Source organism: Tachypleus tridentatus, chromosome 5, assembly GCF_004210375.1.
Source record: "Tachypleus tridentatus isolate NWPU-2018 chromosome 5, ASM421037v1, whole genome shotgun sequence".
Lineage (NCBI taxonomy): Eukaryota > Metazoa > Arthropoda > Merostomata > Xiphosura > Limulidae > Tachypleus > Tachypleus tridentatus.
The window spans coordinates 21933733-21954051 of NC_134829.1; the positions used below are offsets into that span (position 1 = coordinate 21933733).

General features: G+C 33.2%; 1 protein-coding gene across 1 annotated transcript in view; it reads right to left on the bottom strand.

Moving 5' to 3' along the window:
- Window positions 1-20319, bottom strand: part of LOC143251282 (uncharacterized) — a 41744-nt gene continuing 21425 nt past the window's right edge. Inside the window, exons 6-17 of the mRNA XM_076502720.1 lie at window positions 19969-20040; window positions 14593-14664; window positions 9417-9488; window positions 8802-8873; window positions 8595-8666; window positions 7768-7839; window positions 6992-7063; window positions 6203-6274; window positions 3643-3714; window positions 2143-2987; window positions 870-1114; window positions 1-241 (exon numbers count right to left, since the gene is read on the bottom strand). Coding sequence (XP_076358835.1) covers window positions 113-241; window positions 870-1114; window positions 2143-2987; window positions 3643-3714; window positions 6203-6274; window positions 6992-7063; window positions 7768-7839; window positions 8595-8666; window positions 8802-8873; window positions 9417-9488; window positions 14593-14664; window positions 19969-20040 — 1867 coding nt within the window. The 3' untranslated portion in view covers window positions 1-112. The remainder of the gene's footprint in view (window positions 242-869; window positions 1115-2142; window positions 2988-3642; window positions 3715-6202; window positions 6275-6991; window positions 7064-7767; window positions 7840-8594; window positions 8667-8801; window positions 8874-9416; window positions 9489-14592; window positions 14665-19968; window positions 20041-20319) is intronic.

A 20319-nucleotide genomic window follows, 5' to 3' on the forward strand; every position in this document is an offset into this window, starting at 1 on the left:
GAATACTTATATAAAACTCCATAAAAGTTCGAACGTTTCTAGGTTTTATTTAAATGTTAAAATCATACGTCCAATGAATGACAAAAACGTTTATGGTTTTAAGTTACGGTATCTAGACCGCTTGTTCGTCTTGATAGCTTTCTCTTCTGGCCTTGGAACACATGGAAGTTTGGTGTTTCTGTGTACAGCTGTGTCGACTGGCTGATATGAACGAAGATTTGTTGTGGTAACTGTGGTCAACCTGAAACCGTGGAATAAAAAAAAATTAACATCGAATCATCAACAACATCGATTTGGTCTTTATTTCTTTTTGTTTTATATACTAATATTTACACTACTTGTTCCAATTTAGATAAAATATTAAAATGTAGTACTAACTGAAGTTAAGTTTTTGATATAAATGGGTTTCATAGTTTTCAAGTGGAATGGAGAAGATAAGCAACATGTTAAAGTGCGTATAATAAACAGCAAACCCGAAACCAGAGGGTAAAAAAAATCATTGATGGATATTAAGACCTCGTATGTGCCAGTAAAGTTTTATTTTTGTTACTTCTTACCTTCTCTACCTTAATATGAACACTGAAATTTATGAATAACTTTTACCACTAGTACTAGGGTTAAAATTAAATTGGGTTTGTTTTTGAATTTCGCTCAAATCTACAGAAGGACTATTTGCGTTAGCTCTCCATAATTTAGCAGTTTAACACTAAAGTAAAGACAGCTAGTCATCACCACCAACTGCCAACTCTTGGGCTTTTCTTCGGTGTACGTTGGGCCTAATTAAATTGGTATTTAAATAATATATCTAAGTAATCTTTCCTCATCTTCCTAAAGATATTCAACAGGAACTATCTGTTACTAACACGTACCTCCGAGAAGACGACTAACACAGCACGTTTAGGATTTCGTCGATTTGCTGTAGTTGAAGAGGTCGTTCCTGAACTATCCACATTCTTACCCAACGGTCGAGACGAGCGACAGTTGATAAGAATTCTCGACAGCTGTTGTTTGAAAACTGTTGTCGTCAATGTATACAGTATAGGATTCAGAGCAGAATTCACAGGCAGAAGAAACACTGCTATCCAGGCGTATAAAGTTTTGTCTACTTCTATCCCTAAAGTAAAAACAATCAACGATAACTAATTAAAGGTAGGTATAAAGTTTGTCTACTTTCATCCCTAATGTAAAAACAATCAACGATAACTAATGAAAAGAGGGTATAAGGTTTGTCTACTTCTACCCCTAAAGTAAAAACAATCAACGATAACTAATTAAAGGTAGGTATGAAGTTTGTCTACTTTCATCCCTAATGTAAAAACAATCAACGATAACTAAATAAAGTTGGTATGAGGTTTGTCTATTTCTATCCCTAAAGTAAAAACAATCAACGATAACTAATTAAAGGTTGGTATGAGGTTTGTCTACTTCTATCCCTAAAGTAAAAACAATTAACGATAACTAATTAAAGGTTGGTATAATGTTTGTCTACTCCTGTCCTTAAAGTAAAAACGATCAACAACAGTTTATGAAATGTTCTAATTTCAAAACGTCCTGCGACTCCTTGGCATCAAAACATAATAAAAATGTTGCTTTTCTTTGTCGTTTTAAGTCGATTTTAGGACTAATTTATATTTGCATGCATGTTTTGAGATTTACAGTCACGTTTTTATTTTCCAGAAACGTAATTTTGTTTTATAGTAGCAGAAAATAAACAAAATTTATTTTATTTGTGGTGCAGGAAAAAAAAAAGATCAAATACAAAAATTTACTATTCAAGACAATGTAATTAAATAGGTAATAATATGTGGAGTTTATTTTAACAAATATGATTATCCATAAGAATTCACAATATACTTGTATTTATTTGATAAGATACTTGATACTTGAGGCTAACACATTATTTTGAGAATACGTCACTGTTACTGTGATACTTTTGCTGATTGCTAATTCATATTGAGCTATTGATGTTCAGCTGGGTTACTTCCGTAGTAACCGTAACATTAGTATCAACAGACTCCGTTAAGTTAGACCTGACGTCAGTGTTGGATTTTAACGCTGAGCGACAATTGGTTTAGTCACTTGTTCGGTTCGAAATGGAAATGATAAAATGCGCCTCTGTTCTTTTTTATCTCATTTTCTTACCTCCAAGAGCAATAAGTTTAATAAGCACAACGGGAATCCAGCAGAGAAAATCCGTGCTTACGATGAAAGCAAATCTCTTGGCTATCGTTCTGTCTTGCTGCTGTTGAGTGGAACGTAATCCAATCTTGGATGCGGAGATGGTGAAAAACATAGAGACGTAAGCGTACAGGATGAAGACGAAAGCCACCGTGTTAAGTCCGCAAAAAAGAAACGTAGAGTATTCCCATGCCTGGGAGAAAGGGTTGTGAATATGTAGTGGCAGACATACCCCGTTATTTCCGTAAAACTCCAGGCCGTAGTAAGCGATATTGGACAAAGGCAAGGCTGACATCATGACAGCCACTGACCAGACAGTAGCCATGCAAGCAAAGGCTGATTTTACCGTTCGACGCTTCTCAACTACTGATATAGGGTGTAACACAGAGATGTATCTGTCGATGGTGATAACAGTTAAAATTAGCACTGACGCTTCGCTGCTAAGTGTGCTCAGCAATCCACATAGGTTGCATTTCCAGCTGTGACGCCACTGCTTCTCATGCAGGATATAATGGCCACGGTAGGAAACGTCATATCCGGCAATGATGAACAAGTATATACCCATTAAAAGATCGGCTACTGATAAATTCATGATGTAGAAGGAATGAACTGCGTTATGTTCTCGTAACAGCAAACGGCTCATCAAAACAAAAACGTTTCCACAACAAGCTAAGACAGCCACGATCCAAACAGATACCCGAAGTACGATATTGTCCAGGAGATTAGCAACGCTACTGATCCCATCACCACGTGGTTCACATACCCGAACTTCAATGGCAAATTGGCACATGTAGAATTCATCAAAGTAGCTAGGGGAAAAAACAAACAATAGCGAGTAAAACAATGGTTTCTTATTTTCACACATGAGCACTTAAACCTTTTCATTGTTATCACTCTTTTGAAAATTTGTAACCATGGTAGTGATAATAAAATGCAAACTTTAATCTAATTTGAATCATATTATATTAAATAAGATAATGCCATAAACTAACGAGTAATATATTCAAAAACTAAAGTTCAATCTGTTCACTTTTGTTTTTTTAATCCTAGACGATGATTACTATTATGGTTTATCTGTTTGTTTTTGAATTTTGCGCAAAGCTACACGAGGGCTAACTACGCTAGCCGTTCCTAATTTAGCAGAGTAAGACTAGAAGGAAGGCAGCTAATTTCCACCATCCCCCGTCAATTCTTGGGCTACTCTTTTACCTACGAATAGTGGGATTGACTGTAAAATAATAAAGTCCCCATGGCTGAAAGGGCGAGCATGTTTGGTGTGATGAGGATTGCCAGTATTCCAAGATTGTTAATTTCATACACGTCGAGTAACGTCTTCAAGTGACGGCCTTCGAAAGTAGAAAATTAAAGATAGACAAAATGAAACCTAGTTAATTATTTAGCTCATTAGAACAGTTCATCCAACGTTAAATAGAAATCATTTTATCTTCACTAAATTCTACTCACATATGGGTTAGTTTCGTAAGCTTTTCAAACGTCCTTGAAGAGAGTTGGCGAAGAGAATTACCACGTAATGTTCTGAAACCAAAAAAGATAACAAAAGTACTTGAACGTATCTTATTATCAGCATTTAAGTAAAACTTAGAGAAAATGCAATATATTTACGAAATTTTTTGAACTATCATGTTTCACTTATTTCTCCAGTAAGATCCACTGATCTTTTCGCATAAGTGACTTGGGATCAGGACCAACTTCAAGTGATGGAAAGAAAAATCAGACTGTATTTAAGTTTAAAATTCGAAGAGAGAAAATGGTTAGGTTTTTAATAAGTTTTCAGTTATCATGAAGAAATGGTGAGAGTTATGATACAATTTCAAAGTTAGAGGAATATTAGATGAGAAAATAAAAGTTGAGCTTTCTATGTACATTAACATTTTACTTACAAGAAATACATTGAAAACATTATCTCATAATTATATAATAACATTCTTATTTTCTGTATGTAAAGAGTAATGATCTGACGTAACGTATGTTTCTAAGTCTCTATTGTAAAGGAAGACTATTTGATATCTAATATAATAATTATGTTGAATGTTCGTGAGAAACCGGCCTTTGCTTTAACTACTGTTAATAAAGCCTTCATTACTTTGTTCGAAGTACATTTTTTAGTATTTGAAAGTAAACTAAATATCTTTAACTTACGTTTCAAAGAAAATATATGCTAATAAACTATCATGAAATGGATGCATTTATAAAATACGTATTAAGGAAATATGCATATTAGTGGGAGGAAAACGCTACGAAACGTTAACGACCCCCTCCTGTAACTCAGTAGTAAGTTTGAGGGATTATAACGTTAAAATTTGGGTTTTGATACACGCGGTGAGAAAATATCAGATTTATAATTAACAAGAGTTAAATACACATGTAAAGGTAAAAAGGTGGAACATAAATAAAACAAGTAACTTATCACACATATTGTATATAAATTAATATATATATATATATTTACTTTATGAATTTCGCATTGCACGAGTACAAATTGTATTCTCCATTGGAGTATTATATGGCTGTACCTTCAGGGTGGAGACTGTTCTATTCATTAGTCGATTTTTAAATTAATTTAACGTTTATTCTGGCCCAGCAGCGAGCTTTCTCATTCAATAAAGTTAAACAACCACGCATATTGTTTGTGGAAGTGTAGATATAAAGGGCTTATTTTAAGCGTCAACCACATCTACGTGCCATGTCACAGAGCCCGTGACAGTGAAAAAGGAACGAATACCAAGTTTTAACGTATGTGTTCTTAGAAAAGTGTAATTTTGCTCACATTACGTACGTATGCATAAAATTAACTGTAATTTTGCTCACATTACGTACGTATGCATATAATTAACTGTAATTTTGCTCACATTACGTACGTATGCATATAATTAACTTAATTTTGCTCACATTACGTACGTATGTATATAATTAACTGTAATTTTGCTTAAATTATGTACGTATGTAGGTATGTATATTACTAACTGCTGTCATGCTTTAGCAGTAATTACAAAGCATTGTTAAATATATTCTATTTAGTTTGGCTTGTTTTAAATTTCGTGCAAAACTACTTGAGGACTATCTGCGCTAGCCGTCCATAATTTATCAGTGTAAGACTAGATGGAAGGCAGCTAGTCATCACCACTCATCGCCAACTCTTGGGCTACTCTTTTACCAACGAATAGTGGGATTGACCGTGTCATTATAACGTCCCCACGACTGAAAGGGCGAGCATGTTTGGTGCGACGGGAATATATTCTGAACAAACGACTAAAATATTTTCAATGCTGATTTGGCTGAGCAGTTATATTTAATACAGAGACAATGCTCTCTTGTTCATTCCAAACAAAATCGATTGTTACTGCACTCACGAGCCTTTTCCAGCTTTTTGTATTATTTTAAATGTCGAAATGTCTCGAATAAAGCGATTTTTATGTATACTTAGATATTTAAAGAATGGGGTGAATATTCACTTTAGATTTCATTTTATATTAATGTTAAGGTAGAATGAAGTTTAAGGCTATTTTATAATGCCGAAACGTACTGTGAAAACCCCCATCAATAAAACAATAAATTTCCGCAAGCATTCTGACTCTAAAACTAAAAGATGACGTACAAAAGAATTTCACATTTTCATGATATTATATTTAATGATTTAATTTCTCTTTGAGTCTTGGAACGTGTGTATTAATATTCCAGGTAATAAAATCTATTGTATGCTCTTGACAGCTAATATATATTATTTTCTGCCTTCTGGTTCAAATAAAATTATAGAAGGTGTTAACTTACAGAAATGTAGAGTGCTTATGTTTAAAAACATAGGGAAATTGTGCTATTTCATTGAGAACACAAAATTTGTCAAAATGAATTTATAGTACAATTCCTTAAGTATCTCATATTGACTTCACGATTGAAAAGTTTTTCCAATGTAATACTTCATTCATTTGAAAAATACTTTTTTATAAGTTCTGAATACAGATTATATTTATTGCTTATTAGAAAGTATTGCTTTAATTACACTCACAATGATTCTAGTTGAGATAATTCAGCAAAAGCACCTTCTTCGATTATTTCCAGGCTGTTATAAGCTAGGTCACTAAGTAAAGAAAATATCTTTTTCATACATCAAGTATTACAATTTACTTTTATCTTGACACGTTAATAGAAAACTAAGTATGTTAGATTAGTTTTATAAAAGGTAATATTTAGAAATTGTAAAATACTTCTCTTTTAAAAATTATTCTATTTAGTTTTACTGTAATTCTTAATAATTAAGGATCACTTTAAATTACTTAATAGTAGCTCCTTTCTAAGCGTTTTCCTTTTGGAATTACGAACTATTTATGTTTGTTTAACGTTGAGTTATATTCATTTATATCTTTTATTAAAGCTTTAATTAGGTCGTAAAACATAAAAACAGACCACCCAGTAGAGAGACGATTCAAGAACCAATTGTATAACATATAGAGAACAGATCTCCACATAAGGAAAGTTTTCAAAAACAGGTAGTTTTAAAAGATTAAAAAAAAAGTTCAATCGTCAAATAGAGAGACTTTTCAAGAGCTGATATGATATCTTAACTTCACATACATAAAAATATCTTGTCTTGATTTGTTGAACCTTCATAAGATATACTTTTGTGCACCATCATATTTCATATTCCGCATAATTGGTCATGATTTTCTCATAAATAACTTTCAAGTAAACATCTGTATGTTCAGTAAATATTTTTCTTTTTATCTTAAGTTCCTAACACGCCTTGAAGGCCTGTGCAACACGTGCTTTAGTAGATCAATACGTTTGTTTCACTTACAGATGAAGGAGGAATAACATGTTTCCAAAAGCCGTTCCTTTTAGCTTACGGATCCTATTATGTGCAAGGTTCCTATAAAGAAAAACAAACACATATTATTGTGACGTTTTACTAATAATAAGAAGTGAAATATTCTTACGTAAAGTTTTAAATAGTTTTGCACGTTCAAGCTTTACACACTATTTTGATTTTGCTCATTCGCGAAATTTACCTTAGAGCTATTTGCGTTGTCAGTTTCTAATATTTAACTGGTAGCTTAGACGTATTTATTCAACAATACCTACTGCCAGTTTTTGATCTACTTTTTTCTGCGGAATTTCACTGTACCTACATCCTCAAGATAAGAGCGTCATATGTTCCTTAGTAACATCGGACCAGTTAATCCATGGTCTGCAACACTAATTATAGGACTACTCACGGCTCAGCTTGAGAGTAAACCTGTCTTTCAGTTGGTGTTAACTAGGTAAATACTAAGTATTATATAGGAAAGTACTAAATGAATAATAGACGAATCTTAGAAATTTGAAAAACTCGTTTCTGTTTTAAATAGCTACATATTATTGTCTAAATATTCAAATACTCACAAGATATGCAAGTTCTTAAGTCCTAGGAACGCTGGCATTTCTAAGGATTGGATCTGGTTCCGTGAGAGGGATCTATGTGAGTTAAAGTAAAGTGTTTTCAACTTTAAATGAAATGTAAATTTATAAATAGACAGGAATAAATAGTAGTCGATAGATACATAGATAGGCAGTTAAATATGTGACAGTACTCACAAAGTTTTTAAACTGGATAAGTTCCTAAACGTATTAGGTTGAAGTTGTTGCAGTTCGTTCCCATCTATCCACCTGCAGATATTAATCAATGGAGTTCTCTGATTAGTTATGGTCAGAAATAAGAGTAAAGATAGTAACATGTAATTATAGCGAAATGAACGTTGACATCATTAAACCAAACTGGTCAATCCATAATGTTCTCTCTTGGATGTTTATTGTTCATATCATAACGTAAAGATTAATCAGTGTGTTATACAAATACATCAGAATATCTAATACATGTGCTAGTTTAAAGCGAATGCTTCAGAATAGTATTACATATGAACTATAACTTTACTGATACTTGTTCATATGGAACACTATTCTGAAACATTCGCTTTAAACTAGCCCATGTATTAAATATTTAGATGTATTTATATAACACACTGATTACTGATATTTGTTTATTAGAAATGTGTAAAATAGTGTTGTTTATGAGTGCTAGTTTGCGTAGTTTTTATTAATTAGAATTATGCAAAGTACATTATAATTTATTTGACGTCGAGCTCCAATTGCTATAAAAGGTTTCTTAGAATTTAAAATACGGACCTAAATTTACTTTTTTTAACTCATAAGAGTTATTAAAAAAAATTAACAAATTTAATTAAGAAACCTAAAGAGCTTAATCTTACTAAAACTTAATCAAGGAAGTGAAGCCCTTAGGTACATTTTTATTTGAGTTATATCTTTTATTAAAATCAACACGACTTCAAACCACACTCATGCACGATTTATCACTTTTTATACATGAAAAAGTAGCTTAGGAATATTAACTTCGTAAAACTTACAACTGATTGAGCGAAGTGAGAGGATTAAATACCCCGGATGTAAGATATTTCAGTTTGCACTCCCTGAGGTCCCTAGATAATATGTAAATTAAATCACAAAATCAATTATATTACAACAGAGTTCGCCTTAAAACTAAACAACAGCTTATCCGAGACATCTCACAAAATAACTAAAAACGGAAGACATCTGGAAAGTTAACTACTTACAAGCGCCTTAGACTTGATAAACCTTGAAAAGCACCGGAAGAAATTTCTTGTAACGGATTGTAAGATAGATCGCTGAAAATAAATAAATAGGTTTTAATAACATATATAGGTTTCAGAGCATAGGAGCTCAAATAATGCCTTCAAAGACCAGAGTCAAGTAATAAACTTACTCATATTGTTCTAACTTTATTATTACAGTATTTAACTTAAGAGGTGTAAGTATTACTTGCATTAATCTTATGATACCGACCTATTGTTAACCAGATGAAAACGAACGTCGTTTATATTATTTGTTTCATTTGATTATATCAAATCTTGTTTCTCGTATTCTGAACAATGTTGTTCACGTAAAGAAATACAATCAAGAAAACTGAAACCTAAACTCCCTAGGTTCGCATGTATGTACGTTATATGCAACCCTTTACCGACGTTTATTTTTTGTCTTTGCAACAAAGGGTAACAGTACAGAAGTAAAGACTAGCCTAATTATTGTTGAAAGCTTTTAAAGTGGAGCAGTTTCGTTTCATTTATCTGTGTTACAATATCAAGTAAATACACCAAGGTAGCGTTCATAAGATAGAATAAGTTACATCCAGAGATAAGTACTGTACTTACAGATTAGTTAACGCAGAGCTGGATAAAAAGGTGTTGTTCATAAGATGGGATATATCATTTCCGGACAAATGTCTGGAAAACAACAGGATGTAACATCCATAATTAAAACATTTTATTTATAAGGATTATTACAATAAAAATAAATAAATATAACTCATCTAAGCAGATGAGAAACAGGTAGTATGTTCTATATAGTTACATATCGAATTAATAGATTATATTCGTTGCCATGGTTATTGCAGTGCACGATAAATTAAGTGAGATAATTAAATAAGAATATATTTTAAATACGTATAAATTAGATTTAATCGTTCCTTTTTTTTTGATGACTTTAGGAATGTTCTGAGAAGAATTATTCTATGTTGGTAATAACCGGGTTCGGTACTGGAAGTCTGGTTTGTTTCTAATTTGATTAAGGAATTTTCTGAATACGATAGGAGATTACCAAACAAACGGTAGAATAAAACTAGTTAGCAATTGGTACTGACTTATTAAAAGTAATTTAGCAATTAATAATTACGTTTATCTAATCATAGGGACTACTAATTATAACAGTGTTTGATATCCGATCGCCACATCCTTATCACAGAACCTAGCTGACTTATTATTAGTTTTATATAATTTAGGTTTACTTGCGAAGAAAACCACAAACATTTATAAACCCCCGTAAAATACTTATAAGATCTGTTGAATATAAATATTTAAATATTATATTTTATTAAACACAAAGCCACACAAAGGACTATTTGTGTTCTGCCTACCATGGGTATCGAAACCCGGTTTCTAGCAGTATAATTCCTTAGACATAAGATAATCAAAATACACGTATACATAACACACACACACAGAAGATATCGGGACTTAGGCTTAGCTAGTTCAGAGCTGAATATTTATTTAATTATAGCATGATGATCAGAGGTTGTTCCATTGGATTTATTCTGATCTCTTTCAAAGAAATGTCCTTATATGGTGATGAAGAATATATTCGATGCACATTTTCTATTAGATTGTTACTGCGTCAAAGTCACACACATCGTAAACAGTTCCAGTTGCATATAGCCTTATAGATCTGGTTATTTTTTAATTTTGCGCAAAGTTGCACGAGGACTACCTGCGCTCAGTGTCCATAATTTTGCAGCGATAGACTAGAAAGACGGCAACTAGTGAACACTATCCACCACCAACTCTTGTGCTACATTTTTACCAACGAATAGTGGAATTTACCGTTACATAATATTGCCCCCCGCGACTGAAAAGATGATCACGTTTGACGACTCTATTTGAACACGCGACTCACAGATTGTGAACCTAATGCCCGAACCACCATGCCAAGCCAGGCGTGTAGTCTTAAAATAGCAACTGTAAAAATAAAACCAAAACATTAAGTAAATTTCACGTATGTGTCTATTGATTACTGATCTGAAAACATCTATTTTGTTTTTCTTCTCAGTCAAAGTTTTGCAGAAAATAAATTTATAAATAGTTAGAGGTGAGGGAAATGATTTCGTCTAGTCTATTATAGCTTCAGTTTTTCTTTACCAAATCTAATGGATTTATTCCTCTACGCAGAAATGTTTTTTTTTGTTTGTAAATATTGCTATGAAAATTAACGAATCCTGTAACATAATTAGTAACATAGTATTTGAATTAAATATACATTCACAAAGTGACAGCATATGTATGAATGCACAAAAGTGCAAATGTGTGGAAAAATAAATGCTGAAAGTAAAGACCGATGACATAAGGCCTAATAAAATAATAATAGGGAACCTAAACGCCTCTCTTCCTAAAAACATAAATTGTGATACTGCCAATCAATAAATCATTAGTTTTTACTTGAAATAAATTAGATTTAAATAAACATTTTGAGTTGGACATTACACCTCGCTCTGAACAATGCTTCGTAAAATGTAAATCCGTAATTAAAGGTCTTTAATATATATGCATATATATTTACCCTATATAAAAACAAATATCCAACCACGGGCGGTGATCTGATGTATTAACGACTTGCCATATGAATTAATTAAATGTTCCCTTAGCAGCACTACAGCTACGCAACTGTACGTGAAAATGTGTACAATATTCGAACGACAAATTCTCAAAAGTGGCATAAGTTCATATCAAAGTAGTTAGGAAAGCCTATACCATGTTTTCTCTTACAGCTACAAACCAATGGGAACACGTTACTAGTTCACTAGCTTGACGCTATAACAGCCACAAACTTGACGAAATCGGGTCTTACACTTTAATGTTTCGTTTTATTGAATACAGGCTTCCTAACATAAGATTTATTGCAACCAGCTAAAATATTTTATAGTTACATTTACAAAATCATAGTCACTGTATTTTATTGTAATTTTTAAAAACCAGTATGATTAAAATTTTATTGTAGAATTATAAATCTGACTACCATATTTCACAAAAAAGTCCACTAAAATGAATACTCTTTGCTCTAATTTTTTAAAACGACAAATTCATCTGATTATAAAATATACGAAAATATATATTTTTAACTTGCATTCAGAAAGTTTGATATTATAACTAGCCATACAATTAAGAAAAAACCTGTTGCTATATGAGTTACATGATAAGCTTTGAAGCTGGTTTTCAAAAATCCTAAGAGAATATATTCGCATTTGTATTAATAAATGTAATTACTTCCATACCTACTGGGCCTGGCATGGACAAGCGTGTTAAGGCGTGCGACTCGAAATCTGAGGGTCGCGGGTTCGCATCCCGGTCGCGCCAAACATGCTCCCCTTTCAGCCGTGGGGGCGTTATTACGTTACGACCAATCCCACTATTCGTTGGTAAAGGAGCAGCCCAAGAGTTGGCGGTGGGTGGTGATGACTAGCTGCTTTCCCTCTAGTCTTACACTACTAAATTAGGGACGGCTAGCACAGATAGCCCTCGAGTAGCTTTGTGCGAAATTCCAAAACAGACAAACCATACCAACTGAATGAAAGGTCTCGTACATTTTGTAGTAAGATATAGCATCAGATCTTGTGAATTTTATGATAGTTTGTTTTCGTGCATTCTGTGACAAGATAAAGTAGCAAGTTCTTACCTCAGAAAGTACAAAAAACAACCACCAAACAATTTATGAAAACTGCTACTGTATCTTACCACAAAATATACAAAAAGTAACCACTACACAATTCACGAAACCTGATGCTATATCTTAACGTAGAATGTATGAAAACCAACCACCATGCAATTCACAAAACTTACTGTTATATCTTACCACGCAGTGTATGGAAACCAACCACTATACAATTCACAAAACTTACTGTTATATCTTACCACGCAGTGTATGGAAACCAACCACTAACCACTGTTATATCTTACCACGCAGTTCACAAAACTTACTGTTATATCTATACCACCAAACAATTATTAAAACCTCCTGTTATATCTTACCACAGGAAACCAACCACCTGACTCATACATTTAATGTATGAAAACGAACCACCATACAGTTCACAAAACATACTGTTATATCTTACCACAGAATGTACAGAAACCAACCACTATTCTGAATTCATATTTTACCATTTAATGTATGAAAACGAACCACCATACAGTTCACAAAACATACTGTTATATCTGTTAGAATATCTTATTCTGACGCAGTTTACCACTTAATGTATGAAACCAACCACCATACAGTTCACAAAACTTACTGTTATATCTTACCACAGAATGCAGTGTTCATGGATGAAAACGAACCACCAACCACTATACAATTCACAAAACTTACTGTTATATCTTACCACGAAGTGTATGGAAACCAACCACCATGCAATTCTAGAAACCTACTCTAGTATCTTACCACAAAATATAAAAAGACCAATTACCAAACAATTATTAAAACCTCCTGTTATATCTTACCACAGAATGTACAGAAACCAACCACTATTCTGAATTCATATTTTACCATTTAATGTATGAAAACGAACCACCATACAGTTCACAAAACATACTGTTATATCTTACCACAGAATGTACAGAAACCAACCACTATACAATTCACGAAACTTGCTACTTTATCTTATCACAAAATGCACGAAAACAAACTATCATAAAATTCACAAGATCTGATGCTATATCTCACTACAAAATGTACGAGACCATACATTCATTAGGTATGGAAGTAATTAAATTTATTTATACAAATGCGAATATATTCCCTTAGGATTTTTGAAAACCAGCTTCTAAGCTTATCACGTAACTCATAAAACTAGCTACTAAGTTTAATTTATAATTCACAAAACTGGCTACTGGGCTCAACTCACAATTCAGGAAATTAGTTTTTAAGTTTAATTAATAAGCTTTAATTAATTAACAAGATCATTCATAATAAATAAAGTTAGTGTATAACTTTTTCTCATACAAAATACGTTACTATCGACAGTAAGTTTAATATTTTTCACTATGATGTAAGTCCAGGTTATCTCCATTTGGTTAACTTGTGCTCAGGGTTACTGATGAGCAGTGGAATTCTCCTAAACTAATATAACCCCATAACACACAGTGATCAAAAGTGTACATTAAACCGGACTTCCCCACAACTTTGACTTCGAAATTAAACAACTGTTGGAATACTAAGTTTATTTATTATATTTGCTATTGTGCAGCTGTATAATGTGAACTGAATAGGACACTTTATATTCATTTCACCTATCCACTGTATAGGTTTTTCTCATAGCGATTACAAAGCACGTTCACACCAATAGTAAGTTTAAACATCATTTATATAACTATCTACTGTAACTTATTATAAACTCTTCGTGCTGCAACAGTCAATCTCACTATGAAAACCATGTGGATGTAACTATTTTCATTGGCCCGGCATGGCCAAGCGCGTTAAGGCGTGCGACTCGTAATCCGAGGGTCGCGGGTTCGCATCCCCGTCGCGCCAAACATGCTCGCTTTTTCAGTTATTGGGGCGTTATAATGTGACTGTCAACCTCACTATTCGTTGGTAAAGGAGTAGCCCAAGAGTTGGCCGTGGGTGGTGATGACTAGCTGCCTTCCCTCTAGTCTTACACTGCAAAATTAAGGACGGCTAGCACTGATAGCCCTCGAGTAGCTTTGTGCGAAATTCAAAAACAAACAAACAATTTCTATTCATAGTTGTAAATCAGAATCGTTTACGCTAAGTTATACTTACACCTGGCGAAGTTGAGGAAGATGACGAAAGATGTCCTTTTCTAAGACGATGACACCTGACGTCTTCATGATACTACACATGAAAACATCCAGTTAGAAGGATGATTTAGACAAAATATAACTGAAGTTTAGGCCTATTTTAACATGGAAGTTATTTTTAGAGTGATAAAACGATGAAATAATAGAGATAAAGAGGATGGTTATGTTATTAACGTGACCAGTGTTAAGTCACAGAAACAATAAACAATAGGAAACGAAGCAGATAATCTAACATTAAGATTTCATCAACTTTAGACATTTTTATATATGATCACAACAAGCAACTGTTACTTGTTTTAGAAGTAACAAACAAAATATTAAATGTACCATAGATTCTTTTAAGTTAGCTTATTATTTAATTTAGATTTAAGACAAGGCAGTGAGAAAGAAAACCATCTGAACAATACTAACAAAACTGTACAAACGTCGGTTGCCTTGGTTACAGAACTTTAAAACGGAGTCGTATAATCAAAGTATATTCATCACATATTTTGTGATGTTTCAGATTACATTCCGGTGTGTCATTTGTATCCTGAACTTTTTTTTCTTGTAGTAATTTATTGAGGTCTCTTAAGTGATAATATTACTTATAGTTTACTTCAATTTTACTTGGTCTTCGGGTTAACTGAGTTTTCAACTGATCGTTGCCGGGCACATGTTTTAGAGGCGAGAGTGTAAACGGGTACGAGATTGTATGGGCGTGGCAGGTGAATCTTTGGTTATTAATTAGTACAGGTATAAAGGTGTTCTTTTGTATTGGTTTAATTTGAGTTTGAGTTGTTCTATAAGTAAGACTTCTTTGATTTTGCCTTTTTTATATGTTTACCTACTTAATATCTGGGAGTTGTCTCTGGGTATGTTGTGTTTATTTGATATGCACTGTTCAAAAACGTGTGAAGGTGACTTTTTATCTTCTTTGAATCTGGTTTCCATTTTTCTACTTGTTTCTCCAATATGGAAGTCGTGGCACTTATCACATTGTATTTTATAAATAATGTTGGTGTTGTGTTTGTCAGTGTAGTTTTTACATAGTATGGACTTTAGTTTTGTACCTGGTTTTTGAATACATTTGGTGTTTACTGGAATGTTGTGTTTTGTTTTAAGTTTTTTCAAATGCTGGTTATTTTATTGCTGATGTCAGGAACATATGGTATGCAGTAGTATAAGGTTTTGTGGCTTGTTGTGTCTTGGGATTTATTGTTGTTTGTCTGTTGTTAGTCTAGGTGTGCGAGTATCATTTTTCAACAGGTTTTGGAGGAAATTTGTTGATGTTGATGAAGTGTTGTTTTATTTTAATGATTTCATCATTAATTTTATCGGGTGAACATAGTTTTGTGGTTGTGTTTATTTGGTTTCTTACTATGTTGAGAGTTTGTTTCGTTTTAAGTGCCGAGTCCCAGGGAATGTATACTCCAGTATGGGTGATTTTTCTGTGGATTTCTGTCTTGAATTGTGTATCGGTTCTTGTGATCTTGAAGTTGAGAAATGCTATGCGGTTAGTTTTTTTCCTGTTCTCAGGTTAACTTAATGTTGGGGTGTATGGAGTTAGCTTCAAAACTAAGTGTGTGTGTTCTCTTGATGTGAATCTAGCAATTGTGTCGTAAACATAGCTGTACCAGTATAGCAATGGGTGTAAGGCTTGAGATTTGATCTGTGTCATGAAAATGTTGGCTAGAACTGATGACATGAGATTGCACATACTTAAGTCATTTATTTGTAAGTAGTTTTGATTACTGAACAAAAAGTTAGTTTTGCTGGTAGTGAATTCTATAAGGATTGCTAATTGGTTGCTGGGGATATGAATATAAAACTATGTTGTAGGCTTCGATAGTTAGGACTTCAGTGAAACAGGATATTACATAAAAACTGGCCATTAAGGCTTTATGGTTTTGTTGGTTAAGAATATATTTATAGATAAAAGAGTCTTTGAAAAAGGAGCCGGCAGAACTATGTAAAAACTACACTGACAAACACAAAACAAACGTTATTTATAAAATATAATGCAACAACTGCTACGACTTCTATATTGGAGAAACAAGCAGAAAAATGGAAGCAAAATTCAAAGAACACAAACAAACACCTTACAACGTTTTTGAACACTGCAAATCAAATAAACACAACATAACCCTAGAAAACACCCAGATATTAAGAAGGAAAATAAATATAAAAAAACGCAGAATCAAAGAACCCCTACTTACATAACAACTCAAACCAAAATTAAATCAATATAAAGGAACACCTTTATACCTATACTAATTAATAACCTAACATCTAAGTACAACGCCTCCTACAGTCCCATACCCATTTAAATTCTCGACCCTAAGACATATGCTTGGCAACGATCAGTTAAAAACCCATTTAACCTAAGTAGGTTACTCTAAGTGTTTCTGTCCGTGATAAAATGATTGTGGAAATTCAATTAATAACGTAGCGACAAGATTATCGAAACCTGTCGTCAAATATCTTTTTTCTTCATGGGTGTGTATGTCACATGGGGTTATCTGCTGAGCCCACTTACAGGAATCGAACCCCTGATTGTAGCGTTGTAAATCCGTAGACATACCGCTGTATCAGCGATGGGCATTTTTCATGGGAAATGTCCTTAGAGTCTTTAGCCTTATATATATATTTACCTAATATGGTACTTTCAAAACACTATCCGTACAAGTCTCTCGATCGGACAGTGGTAAGTCTACAGATTTGCAACCATAAAATCCGGGACTCTATTCGCCACGGTGAACAGCGCAGACAGCCTAACGAGGTTTTGCTATAAAACACCCACATACCATCTATATAAAATTCGGAATATCTTGTTATCCTTCATATAGGTTTTCGACTCGCAATCCGAGAGTCAGTCACTGACTGGATTCCCCGTCCCTGAACTGAATCTTCGTCCTATCCACTGTAGAAGCGTTATAATGTGACGGTTAATCTCATTACCCGTTAGTTAAAAACATCCAAAAATTATGGTGGGTGGTGTTGACTATATTCCTTCTAATCTATCACTGCTAAATTTGGGATGGCTAGCGCAGACAGTCCTCATGCGTTTTGCCCAAAATTCGAAACAATCATAAATAATACTTCATAAAGAGTATTTCTCAAAACATGGGGGATATTACCTTATAGACCAAGGCACTTCCACCCAGAATATCTCACTGCAACCAGGGAACATCTTACAACTCTATTGTATTCGAAACTAAATTTCCTAAACACACACACACACAACACGAAATAAATCAGTTTAAAAAATCTTTTATGGATGCAAAAACGGCTCGTTTGGGTTGAGAAAATATTTTACATAGAAGAGCAAACAACGTTTCGACCTTCTTTGGTCATCGTCAGGTTCACAAAGAAAGAGATAACTGACCAGAAGCTGACCACATGTTTGGAGGGGGTTGTGTAACTGAGTGTCGGAATGTAGAGGGCGGTGTTAGATGTTTGAATATATAATTTTATTTATTTTATTATATTAATATAGGTATAAAGGCGTTCCTTTATATTGTTTTTTTTTGGGTTTAAGTTGTTGTATAAGTAAAGCTTCTTTACTTTTGCGTTTGTTTATGTTTGTTTCTTTATTTAGTATTTGAGTGTTTTCTATGGTTATGGTGTGTTCATTTGCAGTGTTCGAAAACGTGTGAAGGTGACTTTTTATGTTCTTTGAATCTGGTTTCCATTTTTCTACTTGTTTCTCCAATATAGAAGTCGTGGCAGTTATTACATTGTATTTTACAAATAATGTTGGTGTGGTGTTTGTCAGTGTAGTTTTTACATAGTATAGACCTCAGTTTTGTGCCTGGTTTTTGAATAAATTTGGTACTAACTGGAATGTCATATTTTGTTGCTAGTTTTTGCCAAATGTTGGTTATTTGTCTGCTGATGTCAGGAATATGGTACGCAGCAGTATATGGTTTCGTGATTTTTTGATTCGTGAGATAAATTTACTTTTGTTGGTTGATTTTGCTTTCTGTCTAGGTGTGTGCGTATAACGTTTTCTACGGTTTGTGGAGGAAACATCAATAAGTTATATTCCTGACGTCAGCAGACAAATAACCAACATTTGGTAAAAACTAGTAACAAAATGTGACATTCCAGTTAGTACCAAATTTATTCAAAAACCAGGCACAAAACTGAGGTCTATACTATGTAAAAACTACACTAACAAACGTCACACCAACATTATTTGTAAAATACAATGTGATAACTGCCACGACTTCTATATTGGAGAAACACGTAGAAAAATGGAAACCAGATTTAAAGAACATAAAAAGTCACCTTCACATGTTTTCGAACACTGCAAGTCAAATAAACACAACATAACCATAGAAAACACTCAAATACTAAATAAAGAAACAAACGCAAAATTAAAGAAGCCTTACTTATACAACAACTTAAACCCAAAATAAACCAATATAAAGGAACGCCTTTATACCTATATTAATATAATAAAATAAATAAAATTATATATTCAAACATCTAATACCGCCCTCTACATTCCGACACTCAGTTACACAACCCCTTCCAAACATGTGGTCAGCTTCCGGTCAGTTTCCTCTTTCTTTGTGAACCTGACGATGACCGAAAAAGGTCGAAACGTTGTTCGCTCTTCTACATAAAATATTTTCTAAACCCAAACGAGCCGTTTTTGCATATAAATTTCTCAACAAGTGGGTTTTCTCGACATCACTGATTAAAAATATTTTGCCTATTAATTCATACCACCTGATTCTACACATTTCACAAACCAGCTAAAACAAAATATAATCCACAAACGAGGTATTAATTACATTCAGAGGAATCCATGAATATATAAAGTTATTTAATACTTTTACCCAAGTACACTTATTAGTTACTTTGTGTTATGAGACATGTTGTGCTAATATACACGAAATATGAGCCTTATAAAACTGTTTTTAGGAAACGGTTCAACTGGATATAAATTAGAAAGTGTTACAACGTGTTGTCATCTTTTTTGTGTTAATTTCAATCGAATTATTCGAATGATTGGAACAGAAAATATACCACACAATAGACAGATCAAGATAAAAGATACCATATTTTCTGCTTCTTCAATTGAATGGTGTGTCTTGATGTCTTATGAAGACTCAATCTCTTTAAATTCAAAGCATCGAATTCCAGGGTTATAGCCCTCTCGCTGAGCCGAAGCGATATACTGTGTACGTTAATAATAAAATACTTATCAGAGCAAGAGGAAGATTAATCTGTTATTTTTCTGTTGGACAATGGCTGATACAAATAGTGTCAAACTCGACTAAAACTCCTTGTAATCGCAATATTACTACGCCTGCGCAGTACATACTTAGACAGATAAGATACTTACAGAGATGTAAGTTTTGGTAATTGAGGAAAATCTGTTGCCTTTAAGAGCGGGAAATAGTTTCCAGAAAGATCTCTGAAATAAAAATCGTTGAAGTTAGTTTACAGAATACTTTATCCCAAGTTTTAGATTCTTGGAAAAGCTTTTTTTTTTAATCGAAGAAACAAAATTCTTGTTAGAAATCAATAAATTCACTTCACTAAATAATTATAATGATAACACTGTGTAACAAAATTTTTACTTTTTCTTGTTCCCAGGCAGAAAGTGTAATTTCCCAATTGCTTATGCCTAAAGTAAATGAAAAGGCCTGTTTTCTCTTCAAAATTTGCTTTTGTGGCCTGGGTAATTAAATTT